The sequence below is a fragment of the Mytilus californianus genome, unplaced genomic scaffold (assembly GCF_021869535.1).
Source record: "Mytilus californianus isolate M0D057914Y unplaced genomic scaffold, xbMytCali1.0.p SCAF_9, whole genome shotgun sequence".
In the NCBI taxonomy this organism is placed as follows: Eukaryota; Metazoa; Mollusca; class Bivalvia; order Mytilida; family Mytilidae; genus Mytilus; species Mytilus californianus.
Genome location: NW_026262745.1, coordinates 64,953,967 through 64,972,776, shown reverse-complemented (window position 1 = coordinate 64,972,776; position 18,810 = coordinate 64,953,967). Strand labels below are relative to the sequence as shown.

Sequence of the window (18,810 nt, the reverse complement as noted above, 5' to 3'; positions counted from 1 at the left end):
TTTCGTCATCCATTTGATAATAAGGGCGCGAGTTACATTATTATTTACTTGCATTGCTGGTTGATAACTTGGTAGTGTATTGGCATTAGACCAGAGACATCTAGGAATCCTCTATGTTACTGTATGCTACCGTATGTTTTTCATCAACGGATTTTGCCATGAAGTTAAATGACGGTTTGAACGAGAATTTTTTGGCATTTCCTGACCACAAGATTTTACCAAAGATTTATCAAAAGTTTATATAGGTCATGTTGGTCGATTAGTGTTTTAAAGAATATTATGACAAATGTAAGATAATTATGAATAGCGTAATAGTCTTACTTTTAATGCTGTTAGCTGAGCTTTGCAAGAGTTTAATTGTCTGTTCCTGTTGTTGGTTCAATGTCTGTTGTTGTTGGGTTGATGTCTGCTGCTGTTGAATCATATTCTCCTGTTGCTGGTTTTTAGTAGTTAGCTGTTTTACTGTTGCATTTAGTATCGCCACAATACTTTCCACTCGGTTTAACCTATTCACGAGTACATCTGGATCATTGAGCAATAACCTCTTCTCTTCAGTGGTAACCAGATAAACCTTAAAACAAAGAAAATATATTAACCACATAATCATACTTGAATGTATGTTGTGTGCTATGAAGAAACGATTTGACACAAATCTTATCAATCAAGTCTTAGATAAGGTCACAAAAGGTATCAAAATTGCTACATGCATTAGGACAATGGCACGTTTAAAAATAACGTGTATATAACTAACTTTATCAAAGGGTAACCTTCGTTCGACCAACTCATAAATTTTCCATAATGGTATAAACGACTGTCATTTTCATTGCTAAACTGATTTTCATATAATTCCTTTGTGTAAAACTAAACAAAAACAAAAAATCATTGAAAGCGTAAATATATCATGTATATAATATATAAGAATATAATCGTGTTTTACCAATTTCAAAGGAATAATACAACTAAAAATAAACAACTTTTCGTTCGAAACAATAATGTAAGACGTAAACGTTACTATTTATCACAAAACATTTTCCACTAAGAAATAAATTCGTTGACATGTTACGGTTGAAGAAGATTAAATGTCCCGTCTTAGAGTATGGAACTGGAAATTTGTCCGTCATTCCCAAAACCTTTTATGACATGCGACTATTCCAATGCCGATCCATGACGAGGGGACTATGGGATGGCATCCCCTTCTTTGGGAATATTCTTTATAAAATCAAAAAAAAAAAAGCAAAATTTGAGAAGATCCATTCTTTTCTTAGTAGAATCATATAACACGTTTAAATTCGCAACTGAGTTCCGTCCTAGGCACTTTATTGAATTCGTGGTTTTAGAACAGCAAGTACATATTCCTAAAACAGATTTTGAGAGAAATATATAAGAATAAGATATGCTAGATAAAGGTCAACAGTGCAGCTACACAATACATAAAGTATCAACACATTTAACCTTGGAACTATCAGCTTAATATGAATTTTAATGAACATTTGATATAAAAGCAAATAAAACGTCAATATGAATAAAAAATTATTTTCCAATATCATTACAACATGTAAACTGTATGAATGGTGTTTAACATGTAAACATCAATAAAATTGCAATAACATTATATCAAATATAGATTTTCCAGATATAAACAGTAAAATCACAAAAATACTGAAATCCGAGGAAAATTCAAAACGAAAAATCCCTAATCAAATGGCACAACCACAAGCTCAAACACTTCAAACGAATAGATAACAACTGTCATATTCCTGACTTGGTACAGGCATTTTCTTAAGTAGAAATGGAGGATTCAAAAGGGCAAACAAATGTTAGAATAGATATGTTTTGTATCGCCTCTACGAGGTAATGGAGGCGTGCTGTTTCGGCAGCGTCAACATTTAAAAGAAATGTGATAAGATGAGGTATTTTTTAAGACGGGACAACTAACGATAAGTCAATTGGTATTTGATATGAATTTGTTTAAGCATTGGCTTACTGTTATGGAGGTCAAACGTCCTTGCCTCCTAGACAATGTTTCATTGACTTAAAGTTATTTATTAGGTCAGTTTATGGAGAACCATTAACAAAAGGTCAATAATATTTAGTATGCTGTTGTAATAGAATTATCATATCTCACTTACAGAGATTATTTGGCCCTGCAACTTCAGTCATGTTTCATTGACTTTGAATGGTTTGCTTCGGTACTGACATGATTTATAACAAATCTTTCTAAAATTATCCGTTTATAAATTTTGAAATTATAAAGAAACTAAGGTTTCAACTCCCTCATGCAAAGTTGACCTTAGATAAATTTGGCTATTTGTTTTATGTATTTTTGTCATATTGCTCTTCAACTGTTTCGGTACTTATATATCCCTCGGATTTCAAATGTTTGGCTTTGAGCGTTCCTGATGAAAAGCGCTTCGGACGCATGAAATTATTAAACGTGTTGTTTTCAATTTTTTATAACATTCACGCAGCGACTGCATATGGAATACATTTCTCCAAGTTGATAGAATATTCAAACTGTGCGTTTCCTATCATCATTTTCTCATGCGTGGATTGCTACTAACAAGGAAGCTTTTTTAACAAAGGGTCCCAGGTGGTAAAGTTTAAGTCATCCCTTCGAGCGTTTTACGGCCGTTATCGTAATTTGTTTGAGCGTTATTGAACATCTATGTCATAGATGACCCCATATATGTTTCTATTGCCGTAGTTAATATCCTATCCATTTTGTCACCTAATCACTAATCACCGAATGCTATGTACTACACATACCACGTGTGGAGCTGGGACTGCTTATCCTTCCAGAGCACCTGAGATCATTCCGGTTGTTTTGTTGTGGTTTGTGTTGCTCAATCTTTATTCATTTGTATTGTATTTTTAGACTGATGTAAAAAAAAACTATCAATACAAACATTGTGAGTTTTCATTACACGTTGAAGTTCTGTGAAATATTCTTAAATTAAGAATATTATAAAACTCATCATTTGTTGCTTATGATTGTATGCAATACGTGTAAGGATGTTGTGTCATGATATAAAACAACATACAAAATGTATCTCTTTTTTATATTTTGTTCACAATACACACATTTAACAAAACAATAGTTTTTCTCTGGTCTACTGAACTGAAGTTAACATTGAACCTTATCTCTTATATTAAGTTGTTGTTTACGTAAATTTTAACAATCTTTTCTTGTATAGAGGAGGAATTTTTCAACACACAATCGGCATTTCCATTGGAACCAACTGTGCCCCTCTTTTTGCCGACTTGTTCCTTTATTCATATGAGGTTGATTTCATACAGGAACTTCTTAAGAAGAAAGAAAGAAATTAGTAGATTCCTTAAATTAAACTTTCCAATATATAGATGATTTTCTCTTACTAAATATTTCAAAATTTGTTGAACTTCTTAAGAAGAAAGAAAGAAATTAGTAGATTCCTTAAAATTAATGTCTATCCCATCGAACTTGAGGTAAAGGATACAATAGATACAGTTAAGTCTGCCTCGTATCTTGACTTACATCTAGAAATTGACAATGAGGGTCGGTTGTAAAGAAATCTTTACGACAAAAAAGATGATTTCAGCTGCCCAATTGTTATCTTTCCATTTCTATGTAGCAATATTCCAGCAGTGCCTGCATTCGGAGTATGTGTCTCCCAGTTGATACGATATTCCAGGGCTTGTATTTCCTATCATATTATAATTTCCTTGATAGAGGGTTGCTGCTCACAAGGATGCTATAAAACTAAGAATTCCAAGTGGAGAAGTTGAAATCATTCCTTCGTAAATTTTACTGGCGCCATCACGAGTTGGTTGACCGTTATGGAATATCCATTTTACAAATGATAGCGGTTGTGTTCCTAATGTCGTAAATACAATTCCGCCTCCTGTTCCCGAATGTGATCACCGAATTAGACTTATTACCCGGTTTGTATTAATACGAGCAACGCGACGGGTGCCATATGTGGAGCAGAATCTGTTTACCCTTCCGCAGCACCTGAATTATGCCCCAGTTTTTAAATTTTATTTTCTATGTTATGTTTTATGTACTATTGTTTGTCTGTTGGTCTTTTTCTTTTTTAGTCATGGCTTTTTTAGCTTATTTTCGACTTGTGAGTTTGAATGTCCCCAGGTATCTTCTGCCTCTCTTTTAGCATTTGCTAATGGTCTTTAATACTGAAGTGTGTTTAGACATACACTTTTACTTTGTTCGTATTATATATCTCAATCATTTATTAAATAAACGTATCTGTCTCATATTAAGGTTTTCTGTGTAGTTGAGTTGTGGGCGCAAAGTGTTTGTCCTTTCTTAGTTTTTCTTTCTGGCGATTTTTTTTTTTTGTCTTTTTTATTAGACTTTAAATGTTGTTGTTGTGTTCCCCCTTTGATTTTATTACTCCGTGTAGCAACAGCCAATTAAAAAATGAAAGTGACAGAAGTATATGAATGACCTGAGCTTTGTCCATAGAAATACAATTGTTTTCGACCATCGATTCCTACAAATCCTTCGACATTCACTTGAGCAATGTATATATTAAAAAATCTGAATACATATTTGGTATCTTTTATTTTATTACTTAGAACAGACTACACATGTCAATGGATAATTGTTTATATAAGGTGGACATTTCAAAGATCCGCATTTGGTAACAACTTCATAGAAAAGTTTACCGTAACGTTGGTCCACACCTCCCATAATGTATTCTGGGTGTATGTCAACGCATACGTAGGCAGAAGCAACATTATGAGAATGATATCCCGAGGCCAAGTATCCATGATATTCCTCTTTCCATCCACTGTAACATGTGTTCTTACCAGGAATCATTATAATAGATGTAGCACGTTCTGTTCTACAGAGAGCACAGGGAACGTCCTCGTCATCAGAATTGGAGGCAAAAAAGTTGGAATTAAATTCTGCACCGTACATACGACTATAGTCACTCCCACTGGTCTTTACATAGTTTGGATCTGGTGGTAAACATACGTATTCAGCAGCTGAGCCTGTATCAGCATAATTGCCACCACCTGCAAAGCCTGTAATTAAAAGAAAGTACACCTGCTATACTTCAAATATGATACGTATATGTGTATAAAAAGCCGTGGTCTAAGCAGTGTTTTCTAAAATCGACCGTAAAATGATTATACATTCACTTGTTACATTTCAAGTAATACAAGATTTTCATTATCAAACACATCTAAGATACACAAATAATAATTTAGAACGACCGATTCGCGTTTCGTCTACATAATACTTATCAGTGGGGCTTTCATCAAAAAAGGTAAAATCAATAGTGAACATTGATAACCGAGAATTTGTCTGTGCCTGCATGGGGGTATAAAAAAACGTGTTTCGAATGATTTTTATATTAAATGAACAGTTAACTGACAGAAAAATGTCTGTGTCAATAATAGTTCATGCGAACATATGGGCGCTAGCTTATGTGATTGTGATACCGCGGGGACAAAACAGATACCACAGAGTGATCGACACAGTGGTTATAAACAGTATTTAAAATAAACAGTGTAATTTTATAGAACCGAATGGGATTTAAGTACGTGTCAGACTATACCAATCAACAGCCAACTCTTCTGAAATGAAACAGTCACATACACATGGCAAACAACAACAAACAACATACGGTACAGGCACAAATTGTGGTGTGGTATTTGACCAATTTTACGGGCGCAGAACATTCTCAATTACCTGTTTGGGCAAAATGTCGTGAAATACATAAAATAACACAATAAAAAATATGCATAGTGAAGATGCCAACATATAACCACTCTCTTTAACAAGGAAAGCAAGGATAAAAATTGCTAGCTACAACAGGAACCTACCTAAGGTAGCTACAGTTTTTGTTGCAAACCGTCGTTCAAGAAGAAAAAAATAATCAGAAACAACACTGCACAGTTGCATATGAATACATACATTAGGGGCTGGAATGGGATAACGGAATATAAAATAAAGGGGAAACCAAAAACAAATGAGAACTAAATGGAAAAAATTCGTAAGGGTTCCGCAGAACCCAGTGTCTTGCCTACTTTTGCTGTTGTCTATGTTTTCAGTGTAATAGGGGAATGCACATAATAGATTTACAGTTAATGAAATAAAACGTTTGAAATGTATGAAAAAAGTTATTCTTGTAAAAAATGAATACAGTATGCAATCAAATCTCTAGATTTATAAAAGAGTTTAAACATGTTTCTGTTTTTAAATTTTCCTCTAGTTACTATCTTTTTAGTGTAAGAAGCTTCTGTCCATACACATGGCAAACAACAACAAACAACATACGGTACAGGCACAAATTGTGGTGTGGTATTTGACCAATTTTACGGGCGCAGAACATTCTCAATTACCTGTTTGGGCAAAATGTCGTGAAATACATAAAATAACACAATAAAAAATATGCATAGTGAAGATGCCAACATATAACCACTCTCTTTAACAAGGAAAGCAAGGATAAAAATTGCTAGCTACAACAGGAACCTAGCTAAGGTAGCTACAGTTTTTGTTGCAAACCGTCGTTCAAGAAGAAAAAAATAATCAGAAACAACACTGCACAGTTGCATATGAATACATACATTAGGGGCTGGAATGGGATAACGGAATATAAAATAAAGGGGAAACCAAAAACAAATGAGAACTAAATGGAAAAAATTCGTAAGGGTTCCGCAGAACCCAGTGTCTTGCCTACTTTTGCTGTTGTCTATGTTTTCAGTGTAATAGGGGAATGCACATAATAGATTTACAGTTAATGAAATAAAACGTTTGAAATGTATGAAAAAAGTTATTCTTGTAAAAAATGAATACAGTATGCAATCAAATCTCTAGATTTATAAAAGAGTTTAAACATGTTTCTGTTTTTAAATTTTCCTCTAGTTACTATCTTTTTAGTGTAAGAAGCTTCTGTCCAAGTTTGGTAAACATCTAGGATGGTTTATAAATTTAATAAATGTTTTGAAAAGTTTAACTGCAGTCTGTATGTAACGTTAACTGGAAGAAGAACTAAGTAATATACGGAAAAAAGGAAATAAATGTTTACAAAATTTCCTTCTAGATACTAGCTTTAGATCATAAACAAGCTTTTGTCCAAGTTTGATCAAATCAAGGATAGTTTAAGAAAGTTATTAAAAAAAATTAAATTTTAACCACAGAGTGAATGTAATGTTAACTGGCATAAAAACTAAGTCCATTTATAACTAAAATATGGATAAACAGGATTTTTTTTTTTACAAAATTTACTTCTGGATACTATCTAATGATCATAAACAAGCTTCTGTCCACGTTTGGTAGAAATCCAGGATATTTTAAGAAAGTTATTAAAATTTCAAAAACTTTAACCACAGAGTGAATGTTATGTTAACTGGCAGAAAAACTACGTCCATTTATAAGTAAAATACGGAAAAATAGAATTTTTTTTTTACAAAATTTACTTCTGGATACTATCTTATGATCATAAACAAGATTCTGTCCATGTAGAAATCCAGGATAATTTAAGAAAGGTATTAAAATTTCAAAAACTTTAACCACAGAGTGAATATTTGTGAACGCCGCCGACGACGAAATATCCTAATTCTGTCACAAAAAGAGGAATAGCTATATGGTAAAAACAATAAAAAATGTCCATAGAAATCTTCAATGATAGAATGCCCCTGCAGCTGTTCGGATAGAAAAACTAGAGTCATCTGTGTTTAATAAGGCAATGTTGGAGTTATTTGATTGTTATTTAAATGAATTTTGTTTCATGTATTTTGATTACATTCTTACCTGAATAGACTAATTCTGTGCTATTATTTGGACACTGTTTTCTTCCCCATCTAATATACGTTGTCCCAAGGCCTGGAATATATTTTTTTTACTTCAGACATTGAAAGCACATTAGCAATTATGGCATTGACGTCCGTATAGTAATATATGGGCAAGTCGGTCATCTGTCAAAGAGTATATTGACAGAGGTAAAGCTATGAACCATACATTTTTTAGGAGATGACCAATCGGTTCATTAACTGCAATTTAACATGCGTTTGGTTTAAAAGACACAAATACGCTGAAAATACGCAAGTACACGCAGTAGTTCAAACCTATAAAAAAGTGGAGAGAAGAATAAAAACGTTTAATGTCTAGGAATTTTGTATGGTTTAAACCCTATTTTACTGGAAAGAAACATTAAATGCCTTTTCACAATGTTTTGTGGGAATATTCATGACGTCACAATACAAAGGGCTAATATTCTAAAGATAAAAAAGAGCAATATTTTGTATAAAATCATTACCTCTATGAATATTTCTGAAGTGTAAGTTTAAAATTTTAACTTTATTAATATCGTTGTACACGGGTTTATAAAATGTGTTGATTTTAGCTACTTTTTATGCAGCCACGGAAGGAGACATTAGAAGACCTTTTAAAATTAAGAATTTATGAACAATATTCCTTAACTGATACAATATCTTTCACTTTTGAAATCTCGAATTATTAGCTATATTGCAATCTTAAAAAGAGAAGAAAAAACCATATCTTGTGTCTGTTAGAGTTAGGTTTTTTTTATAATCTAGTCATCAAATAAAGCGGATTTTAATGAATAGTAAGTTAAAAGTACGAACTATAAATAACATCATAAATAGTCTTACTTTGCGCAGTGCTAAAATAATCTTGTAACTGTTTGATTGTCTTTTCCTGTTTCTGAATTATTATTGACTGTTGCTGTATTGTACTATTGAGTACCGTAAGGACACTTTCCAGTCGGTTCAGTCGATTAACTAGTACATCTGGATCATTGAGCAATAACCTCTTCTCTTCTGTGGTGACCAGATTGACCTTAAAACAAAGAAAATATATTAACCATGCAATCATGGTAAGATGTCGAATATCAGCTATGAGGAAATTAAGAGACACAAATTGATCCTTATCATTCTAGAGCTAGAAAAGGTCACAAAGGATATCAGAAGGTTTACTTGTATATGATAAACGAATGTCTCAATATTGCGATGTGCATAAGACATTTTTAAAGAAAAGTGTAGTTTTGCTTTTACCTAATATGGTGACGAATTGTATAAACGACTGATTATAATCATATATTGAAAAAGGTGTTGTTTTAAAATAAAAAATAAAAACAAGAAGAATACGTAAACCTCTATAGAAACGTTAATATAACCATTTTTATATAGGAACAATATACCAGTCAAATTAGTTCTTTCTCTTTAAACAGCACTCTGAACAACATACTTCCGCGCGGTTGAACAACAGCTACTTTTTATTTACATTGAAGATTTATTCTTGATATGTTGTATGGTTCAACACCGGAAACGTTTACAATAAAATGGATGTGGTGAAATATATTAGAGAACATTTATGCTATAAACTAAAAAGACAATGATTTCGTTGCTGTTCCTTGTCCACTGCGTCTAAATTACCCCGGCAAAAAATGCTTCGACTCGGTAGTGCATAGGAATACAAATACTGAGGTGCAAAAAGTGACTAATCTTGCAATTTGTTGGTGGTTCCTTTTGCAATTCAGCGATATAGTAAGTCAAATTCGAGGTAAGAGTCACTCTGGTTGGCATTTTTACTTATTTCTCAAAACTCACAATCGAAAAGAGTAATCTGTTTATTGATATTTTACAAATATGCCACTCAAAATTGACCACTTGTTCTTTGGACATTTTGAGTAACCGAGTGAAATGTTTACTTTGTTATTTTCCCTCGAAATGTACATGTTAGCAAGCGCTACCTGTTTGGTGGGGAAAAAAATATTTTGAAATTTACAAAATTCTGTTCTTAGGAGAGAAATTAGTTTTCAACATCAAATGAGATGTAATTTTCTGTGAATTATGGGGCGAGCGATGCCATTTAAAAAGAAATTGTTCAAATCATTTAAACGGAGCAATAATTCATAAGTTCTTCATGGAACGTTGGTAATGTTTTTGTTGTTGTTTTTTTTTAATTTTTATTTTGAAGCGAAATCGAATAGGAGAAACTTTGAATATTTTTTTGCTTGCATATTATTCACACAGAAATAAATTTAAAATGATTTTGACGTCCCGTAACCGCACTGAAAATTATAATCTATTGAGTCAAAACTTTTGTGCAGGGACAGTTTGGTTGAATGTTATTGAAAGGTCACCACAATGTTTAGCTGTAGAGTTCTCAGTGTTTAACAACGATGAAAAGTGGTTTTATTGATCAGTTGCCGTAAAATGAAAAGCAATTTTTAGAATAATCTTTCAAAAAATTATTTTTTGCTCAATAAACTTATTGATGAAGATTAGTATTATACTGGACTATTGTTAACTTGATATGTGTAGAATTCGTTGGGGACAACCAATACAATTCGCTAGTGTATAGATTGAAACAATACTAAAATGTTTCTTTTAATTCGTTTTCTACATTTACATTCTGTATTGTTTGATCTGGTCGTTGTGCAAGATATTGTCTTTCTGCTCTTTACGTTGATATGTGAAAACTTCAGTGAGATAGAGAGATGGATGTTGGACAGTTTGATTTCATATCAGCATATTTGTTACTTTGAGCATAGTACTTTCAGTAACTGTGAGAATGCCTTTATATGTATTCGTAGTATTTATGTTGTTTGTTTGTTGTTTAATTGTGTTATGATTTGTTTATCTATTAAACTGTTATTCTATTTTAAAGTAAAGCGCTTTTCCTGTAGATTTTTTTTATCACATGATTTACGTGTCTTTCTATTTCATTCCACTAATCGAAATTGTGTGAAAAGGGCTTTGTTGTATTTATCTGCCAGTCCAAAGACTTCACTCGTCCGTGGTTGTTTTATTCCATATTTCTTTTTTTTTTCTTTGATTGTTAAAGACACCTGGGATTATTGTTAAAGACTTATGTTGCCCTCTAGTTACCCGTTGCTTGTTTTTGTCGTTGGGTTGCTGTTTCATGGGCGTATACTCCATATCTCCTTGATTTCGAGTGTTCTTACAAACACGGTATATTCATTTGATGGCTATGACCATTACTTTAACAAACTACGTATCTGGTAACAATATCGAAATCAAGATGACAAAAGAGTAGGTCCGGTAAGGGCCGATTTTGGCCTCAAAATTCAGGTTTATCTGATGAAAGATTTAAGACACTTTTTAAACACTTAAGTGTCTACTTCAGTCGATTCAATTAGTTTATGTGAAAGTTTTGAACTGATTTAGTCATTAAAGACGCTCAAATTCAAGCTTAAATATGAAAAATCTATCAAATATGCCATAATATGTCACTTTTCAGATGGTTTTTGTCAAAAATGAAAGTGGCCGCATCCGTGTTCATTCTCAACCTTTATATATGTTATGTATTTTCATTAAATACAACTTACATTTAAATATTAAGAATGAACACAAATGCGGCCACTTCCATTTCAGACGGAAACCGTCTAAAAAATAACCAAAATGCTAAAATTTTGAAGATTTCAGTAATTTAGCATGACTTAATGATGCTAGTACCCGATACGTGTCCATTTTATTGTCAAAAATAGCCCATATTTATGTAACAGAAGTATTCTTCTTTCCAATAAATAGCTAAAAATTTACATTTTAACAATTTTGTAAAATTGCTATATTTTGGGGCCAAAAAGAGGTCTTACTGGGCCTACTCCTTTAAACAATCAAGATGATGGTGGACTGGTATGAGTAAGAATCAGTGCATAAGGTACACTAGTTACATCCTTCAAAACATTAAGGCGGTTCGCTACTCAGTTTCAAAATAACAAGCTTTTCATAACACTAGTATATATTGATAGATTAATAAAGGAACAAAAAGAGCAAAAATAAAATATATGTCAATGTGCTTGTTTTCGAGATATTAGCCATTGAAATTTTGGCGGAAAATATTCTCTCTTGATTTTTCATAGCTTTATCATTGACAAGTTAAAGTTCTCAAAAACTATTAAAATATAATTAAAGTTTTATAAGACTTTTACAGATTGCTCATACTCATGCATGTAAAATATTTTAAAAAAGAAAAATGGGGGTCAATAGGCAAAATTTTTTAAGGCATTCAAATAGATAAAACCAAAGGATTCCGAAAATCTGACAAAAATTCCATAACATGACAAGCGAACTTCCTTAAGTGACAAACTGAGACTTTGCAGCAAATAACTGTTTTATTGACAGCATTTCTTATAACATATCGTCGATGAGTAGACACAGGACGCCTGGCATTGCGGGGATATATAGATAAGGGTAATCGTATCAAAATAAGATTTTTACTACTCGCCAAAAGACCCTACCGTACGAGTTTCCTCCAGTAGTGCAGTGGAAAATTGGGGTTAACATTTATTTATTACATTTTGCTTGTTCGCAGGCCAGTATTGAGATAAAGGCTGTTTTGTTTGTTAAAGTTTGCGTCTTTGCATTCAGTAGTAAAGAGGAGAGTTGTAAGTTAGTTGCATAAAACAATTGAAACATAGTTTTTATTTTATTTTAATTTTTATCCTATTTTTATTTTCACTTAGAACAAACTACGCATGTCAGTGGGTAGTTGTTTTTATATGTTGGACACTTCAACGAACCGCGTTTGGTAAGAACTTCAAAAAAGAGTTTACCAAGATTTTGATTCACTCCTCCTATAATATACTCTGGCTTTATGTCAACGCACACATAAGTTGTAGCAGCATCATTGCCATAATATCCAGATGACAAATATCCATGATATCCAACCTTCCAGCCACTGTAACACGTATTCTTTCCTGGGATCATTATAGCTGTGTTAGCATGATTTGTTCGACAGAGAGCACAAGGGACGTCTTCATCCGCACCATCAGAAGCAAAAAAATTAGTGTAAAATTCTGCACCGTACATTCGGCCTTCATCCTTGCCACTAGTCTTAACATAATTTGGGTCTGGTGGTAAACATACGTATTCGACAGCCGCTCCCTTCTCTGTGTAATGTCCCCCACCTGCATATCCTAAAGGAAACAGACAAAACATTTCCTATTCAAATATATGTTGTGCATGTGTTATATTTAACAACAACAAAAATAAAGCAGCAATTCTGTTTTAAATTATTGTGTGAACTTTTAATTTTTTTATAAACAATTAGATTACGAGCCTTTGTCTCTGTTTGATGATTTGTTTGCTTTTACATTTTAGTTATTTCTTTATGCATCGTCTGCTGGGTAATGTTTATTACAATGGTTGTTCATTAGTCGAAGCAAACAAAGCCCAAAATTGAGCATTTAACCAATAATTATACGTTCGGTCCTTTGAACTCAAATTCTTCGTTTCTTTAATTTTCCTTAACAGAACGATATAACTAATGAAACTGAGAAAATATATATTGAGCATTTGGAATGAAATAAACCACTCATACACATCATATCGTGACTCCTTACAATATAGAGAAGCGATATCAAAATTTGCATCAGTATCACCGCTCCGATGGTCTCTCTTTTCCGCTCTCGCCAAAAAAATATTTGAAAATAGATATAATAATCCAAAGATGCTTTCTTATGTACACGTTTCATTTTTGAATTATATTTTCATCCTGTATTTGGATATATTAATATATATTATAACATCAGTCTTACTGAAATTTACCATTCAGCTCCACTTTGGTCATGTGCAGCATATTTTACAAGTTTAAAGAAACTTGCACATCTTGGTAAATATTTTTAGTTTCTAAAAAACAGAAAAAAATTCTCTGAAACTGACATTATCTAGATGCTTGATTTCTTGATTGACAACATATTTGTTACGTTTGGAGGACGTGTTTGTCAACAAACAATCGGCATCCCCATAGGAACCAACAATGCCACTCTTCTTGTCGACTTGTTCCTTTATTCATATGAGGCTGACTTCATACAGGAACTTCTTAAGGAGAAAAAAAGAAGTTAGCAGTATCCTTTAACTTTACTTTCCGCTAAAAAGATGATGTTCTCTCAATAAATATTCAAAATTTGGTGACTATGTTTAACGCATCTATGCCATCGAACTTGAGGTTAAGGATACAACGGATACAGTTAAGTCTGCCTCATATATTGACTTACATCTAGAAATTGACAATGAGGGTCGGTTGAAAGCAAAACTTTACGACAAAAGAGATGATTTCAGCTTCCCAACCATTTCTATGTAGCATCAAACCAAGAGTCCCCAGTAGTGAAGTTGAAATCATCCATACTTAAATTTTACGGACGCCATCACCAGTTGGTTGATCGTTATGGAACATCCGTTTCACAGATGATAGCGGATATGTTCCAGATGTCGTAACTACAATCCCGTCTCCTTTCCCCCGAATGTGACCTACCGAGACTTATTACCGGATTTGTACTAACATGAGCAACACGACGAGTGCCACATGTGAATCAGGATCTGCTTACCCTTCCGGAGCACATGAGATCACCCCCAGTTTTTGGTGGGGTTCGTATTGCTCAGTCTTAAGTTTTCTATGTTGTGTTTCGTGTACTATTTGTCTGTTGGTCTTTTTCTTTTTTAGCCATGGCGTTGTCAGTTTATTTTCGACTTATGAGTTTGAATGTCCCTTTGGTATCTTTCGCCTCTCTCTTGCATATAAGCATTTTAGATGCGCTTTTCAAATGGGACTTGCAGAAGGTCTCTTTCATTTGATTAAAAGTGAAATTGCATAGCAAATCTATAGTATACCTGAATACACAAGTTCTGTATTATTATTTGGGCACTGTTTTCTTCCCCATATAATGTACGTTGCTCCAGAATCTGAAAAAAAAAAACCACATTCATTATGAACAGAGTTTCCAATACCCATGCAGGCACAGACAATTACAACATTAAGCTGAGCTATTCTCGTATATATTCCGTAATCGTTCTCCCATGAGGACGCGGTGTGTCAATGTAAGATCATCCCGATGGCCGGAGGCCAGAGGTTGATCTTACACTGACACACCAAATCCGAATGGGGTAACTATTTTACATCCCAGCTATTCTAGATTAGATTTAAAAAAACAATTACGCTTCATAAAATTTAGTTTAGAGCGCCACACAATCATTATAATTTACTTTATATATTATTATATAGTATATATCCTTTATGAGTCCCGGACACAATGATTAAATATATTAAATTAACAGGGAGTCGTCCTGGTGTAGGGGTATGAATCGTAGGTCTATATGATAAAGGTCTCGAGTTCGAATCCCAGCATAGACACTGGATTTAGGGCTATCCTAAGTGACACCACACTCCAAGTAACTAGATGCTTTCAGTATTGGAGCGTGAAATTTTAGAGAGCATCCAATTCTTGGAGTGTGATAAAACACAGACAACGAGGGAGGGCGGGACGGGGGAAAACAAAATAGTAGTCGAGAGTTCTTATTCTAACGAACATGAAGTTCACCAAACCAACAAACAAATGCTATCTCAGAGAGAGGAAGATTCAACCTCCATCCTTAGATCGACTGCATCTCGAAATATGATTTAAATCTAAAGGTCTCGTGACTTCTCGTGAGATGTCGCTTAGGATATAGGGCTATCCTAAGTGACACCACACTCCAAGTAACTAGATGCTTTTAGTATTGGAGCGTGAAATTTCAGTTCGCATATCCTTACTCTCAAGATTGTTACCATTGAAGCAAACCCCTATCCGTCCATCATACCTTATCAACTATTAATCCCAAAACTCACAAAAACAAAAACCCCAAACTAACCAAGACTAATTCTTTTAATATATGTGAAAGACAAAACCATGAAATTTATAGTCGTTTTCTTCGTAAACTGGTAATCATTATATGCCGTATTGTCTGATAATTGTCTCATTACCAATTACTCCACATTTATTGTTATCAGTAAGTAAATAAATACAATATTAACAAATACAAATTTATTCATATATATACAAATATTCGGTAAACGTTAAATACAAATACACTGAAAACTATTTTCATACAAATAACACTTGAAAAAATGAGAAGTTAGAGAAATGATGAAGGCAATTTGGTTGTGTCACCCACTTCGTCAAATACTCTCTTAGCTGTTTGAGGTGAACGAGCAATTTCCTTAAATAGGGAACCTACAGAGTTCTCTACAAAATTGTTTATCCTAGAGTATCTATCATAACTTTTTTGGCTAAATCAAAAATACTATTTTCTGCTGCTACTTCTGCGCGGGGAACTGAAAATGGAGGTAGGAGAACTCTTCCTCAGTAATCCACCCAAACTTCTTTGTTTTCTTTAAAATCAATACGGCTAGGGTCAAATAATGACCTAATTTCCCATTCAAATAATTCAAATTTCATTTTTTTTTGATAAAACCCTAAAATGAAAAAAAATTACAGAGAAAAAATTCCCCGACCTCCATTCCGCGTGACTAAAAATAAGCCACTAAGGATTAGATTCCAATGGAATGAAAGCCAGAAAACTTTGAAACTTTACGAAATTTTAACGGAAAAACTTTTAGGTAATCCAGAAAAAACTTAATGCAAACATTTTAACTACTCCTTCTTCAACTTCGGTCAAGAGTTCACGTGATGACCATTCCCCTCACAGAAGAAACAAGCGCCCTTAGTTCTCCTTTGGAATCTAGGGCGAAAACCTGGGTTTCGCATCATACTTGAATCACTGAAAGGTGGAGCAGCGGGACCATGTGCCGGGAAAACCATTACCATAACCTACAGGGAACAGATTATAAGGGAACGCTGGACCAGGATATGGAAAAGCTGATGGACCCGACACACTTTGAATAGGCATTTGGTTACAACCCTTGCTATCAACCTTCTCTTCAGTTTTCTCATTTTTCCTAGCATTCTTTTGCCATTCAGCAATAGTAGCTGAAATCTTTTTATCTTCTGAAGACCCAAGCAATTTTAAACATGTCATCATGATTTTCAAATTGTCTACAAGCCTGCAAGGCCTTACTAAAGAAATCAGCCTCTGGGTGACTTGCTTTATTAGCACACTCAACCAAAAAACTCTAATGCAGCTATAAGAACGCTTGGTGGCGTCAACTTTGGCCTCCCGGCCAAAGCTCTAACACTTTTTAATGCTTCTGTAACTTTATCCGAAATTTGCTGATTTTTCAAATTGTCAAAACTGTTTTCCATTTTCCGAAGTCTTCCCTCAAGATGAAAACTAGTTTTAGTGGAGTTAGAAATACTAACCGGGGTATTTGGAATTTGTGGCCCCTGGACACCAGCCATTGGTGTAACAGGTCTAGTAGTAGATGCAGCAGATCTCGATGCACCTGAAAGATTCATATCAAATTTTACATTCTACTAACTAAGATAACTAATAATTATACCAATATTAAACACTAAAAGCTAATAATCTTACAATTATTACCCAATATATTGCATTTCGGCTAAGTGTACTCCATTGACAAAGATTATTTTTGTGAGCATGAAATTTTCCCAATTTTCAATTCAATCAACTCTGATGAGAATTTACTATTCAAAATATTGATTATCTGCCAACCTTTTAAAATAAATTTGCGTACAAACTCAAAATAGCAAGTGCACTACAATGTAGTTTCTCAGTAAACATCTTTCTACAAGTTCGAAATCGTTTAAAAATAGTAAAACATACAATTTGGTTATGATAAATTAAGAAGTACACAAAAACGTACTAGACAGAAAAACTTCTGACTTTGTTTCGTCAAATCGATTGCAGGTTTTGTTACATGCACATCTACCCTATATGCCTTTAATTTTATAAGTTATTGACATTATATATTCTTATCCAAAATGAATGAGAAAATTGCACCCATGTCACACTCCGACCTATATTATGAATGATATATTTATCAGGATTAAAAATGGCTTACCATGATCAAGAGTAGTTAAAGATGAACCCTTTGGGCCGCCAATCAAATTGGCATAAAGAATGGCTTGGTGCATGAGTTGCAGACCGTTCTCCAAATTTACGTCTTTTCCAGCCAGCATCAGAACATCCTTAAAAGATTCTGCCGTTAATTTCTTAATTATTGGCAATAGACCTTTCCCAACTAGTGTATGTCTAGGCTTTAAAATTAAGTGTGGCTCAGCCATCTACAAAATATAATATATTCCATAAAAACGAATATATATATAAAATAAAAACAAAAAACAAAAAACAGCTAAATACGACAAAATGTCAACTCAGATTAAAAGATAAACCCACATTGCAAACATAATACTTCTATCACTTTGGAATGTGCCAATCATTTCAATACTACCCGTCACGTGACACTTGTCAAAGTATACCGACAGCACCTATAATTACCTCAAATAAAATAAAATAACATGTTCTATATGGAGCCCACAAACGAGGGGCTGAATTCGTTTTATAAAAATTAAGAATAGGTGGTAGTTATTCTTCTATCTAAATACCGCAAAACAAAAATAAAACTCATTCATGAACATCATTAGCTATCGAGCGCACCTTAAATTTGACAACAAACTTGCGTAATTACCTTTACACTTTATAAATGTTTCACAGAAAGTTCACCTGTTCAATCAATGCAATAAAATCAATACTGACCTATCTAGGTCAATCAACTGACGAAACATGTTTATTCATTATGACTGAAATATGCTAGATAGGTAAACTTCTCAAATCGTACACATCATATAGCATATCAAATGTTATATAGATCTTCAAATCACATAATAAAATCATAATTCAAACTGACTAAATAGGGAATGAATAAAGAGCAAAACCTTAAACGCACGGATGAAGTAAAAAATTCTGTAAAATTATAAAGGATTTCAACTAAATAAAATCAACCAGCCGATTACATATAACCAAAAATCACCCCGTGTTTCGAAAAAAAATGACATCGTCAAAAACAATCAATAAAAATTAGACGATAATCCTTAAATTAAACACGACAAACTAAGTTCGCTCTCTTAAGTAAAGAGA

The 18,810-nt window shown here is 33.4% G+C and overlaps 1 protein-coding gene across 1 annotated transcript in view; it reads right to left on the bottom strand.

Annotated features, from left to right (window-relative positions):
* Window positions 1-353: 353 nt before the first annotated feature.
* LOC127713947 (uncharacterized) overlaps window positions 354-18,810 on the bottom strand; it is a 43,665-nt gene continuing 25,208 nt past the window's right edge. Inside the window, exons 2-5 of the mRNA XM_052219900.1 lie at window positions 14,608-14,679; window positions 12,552-12,914; window positions 4,810-5,028; window positions 354-436 (exon numbers count right to left, since the gene is read on the bottom strand). Of these exons, the coding sequence (XP_052075860.1) occupies window positions 354-436; window positions 4,810-5,028; window positions 12,552-12,914; window positions 14,608-14,679 (737 nt within the window). The remainder of the gene's footprint in view (window positions 437-4,809; window positions 5,029-12,551; window positions 12,915-14,607; window positions 14,680-18,810) is intronic.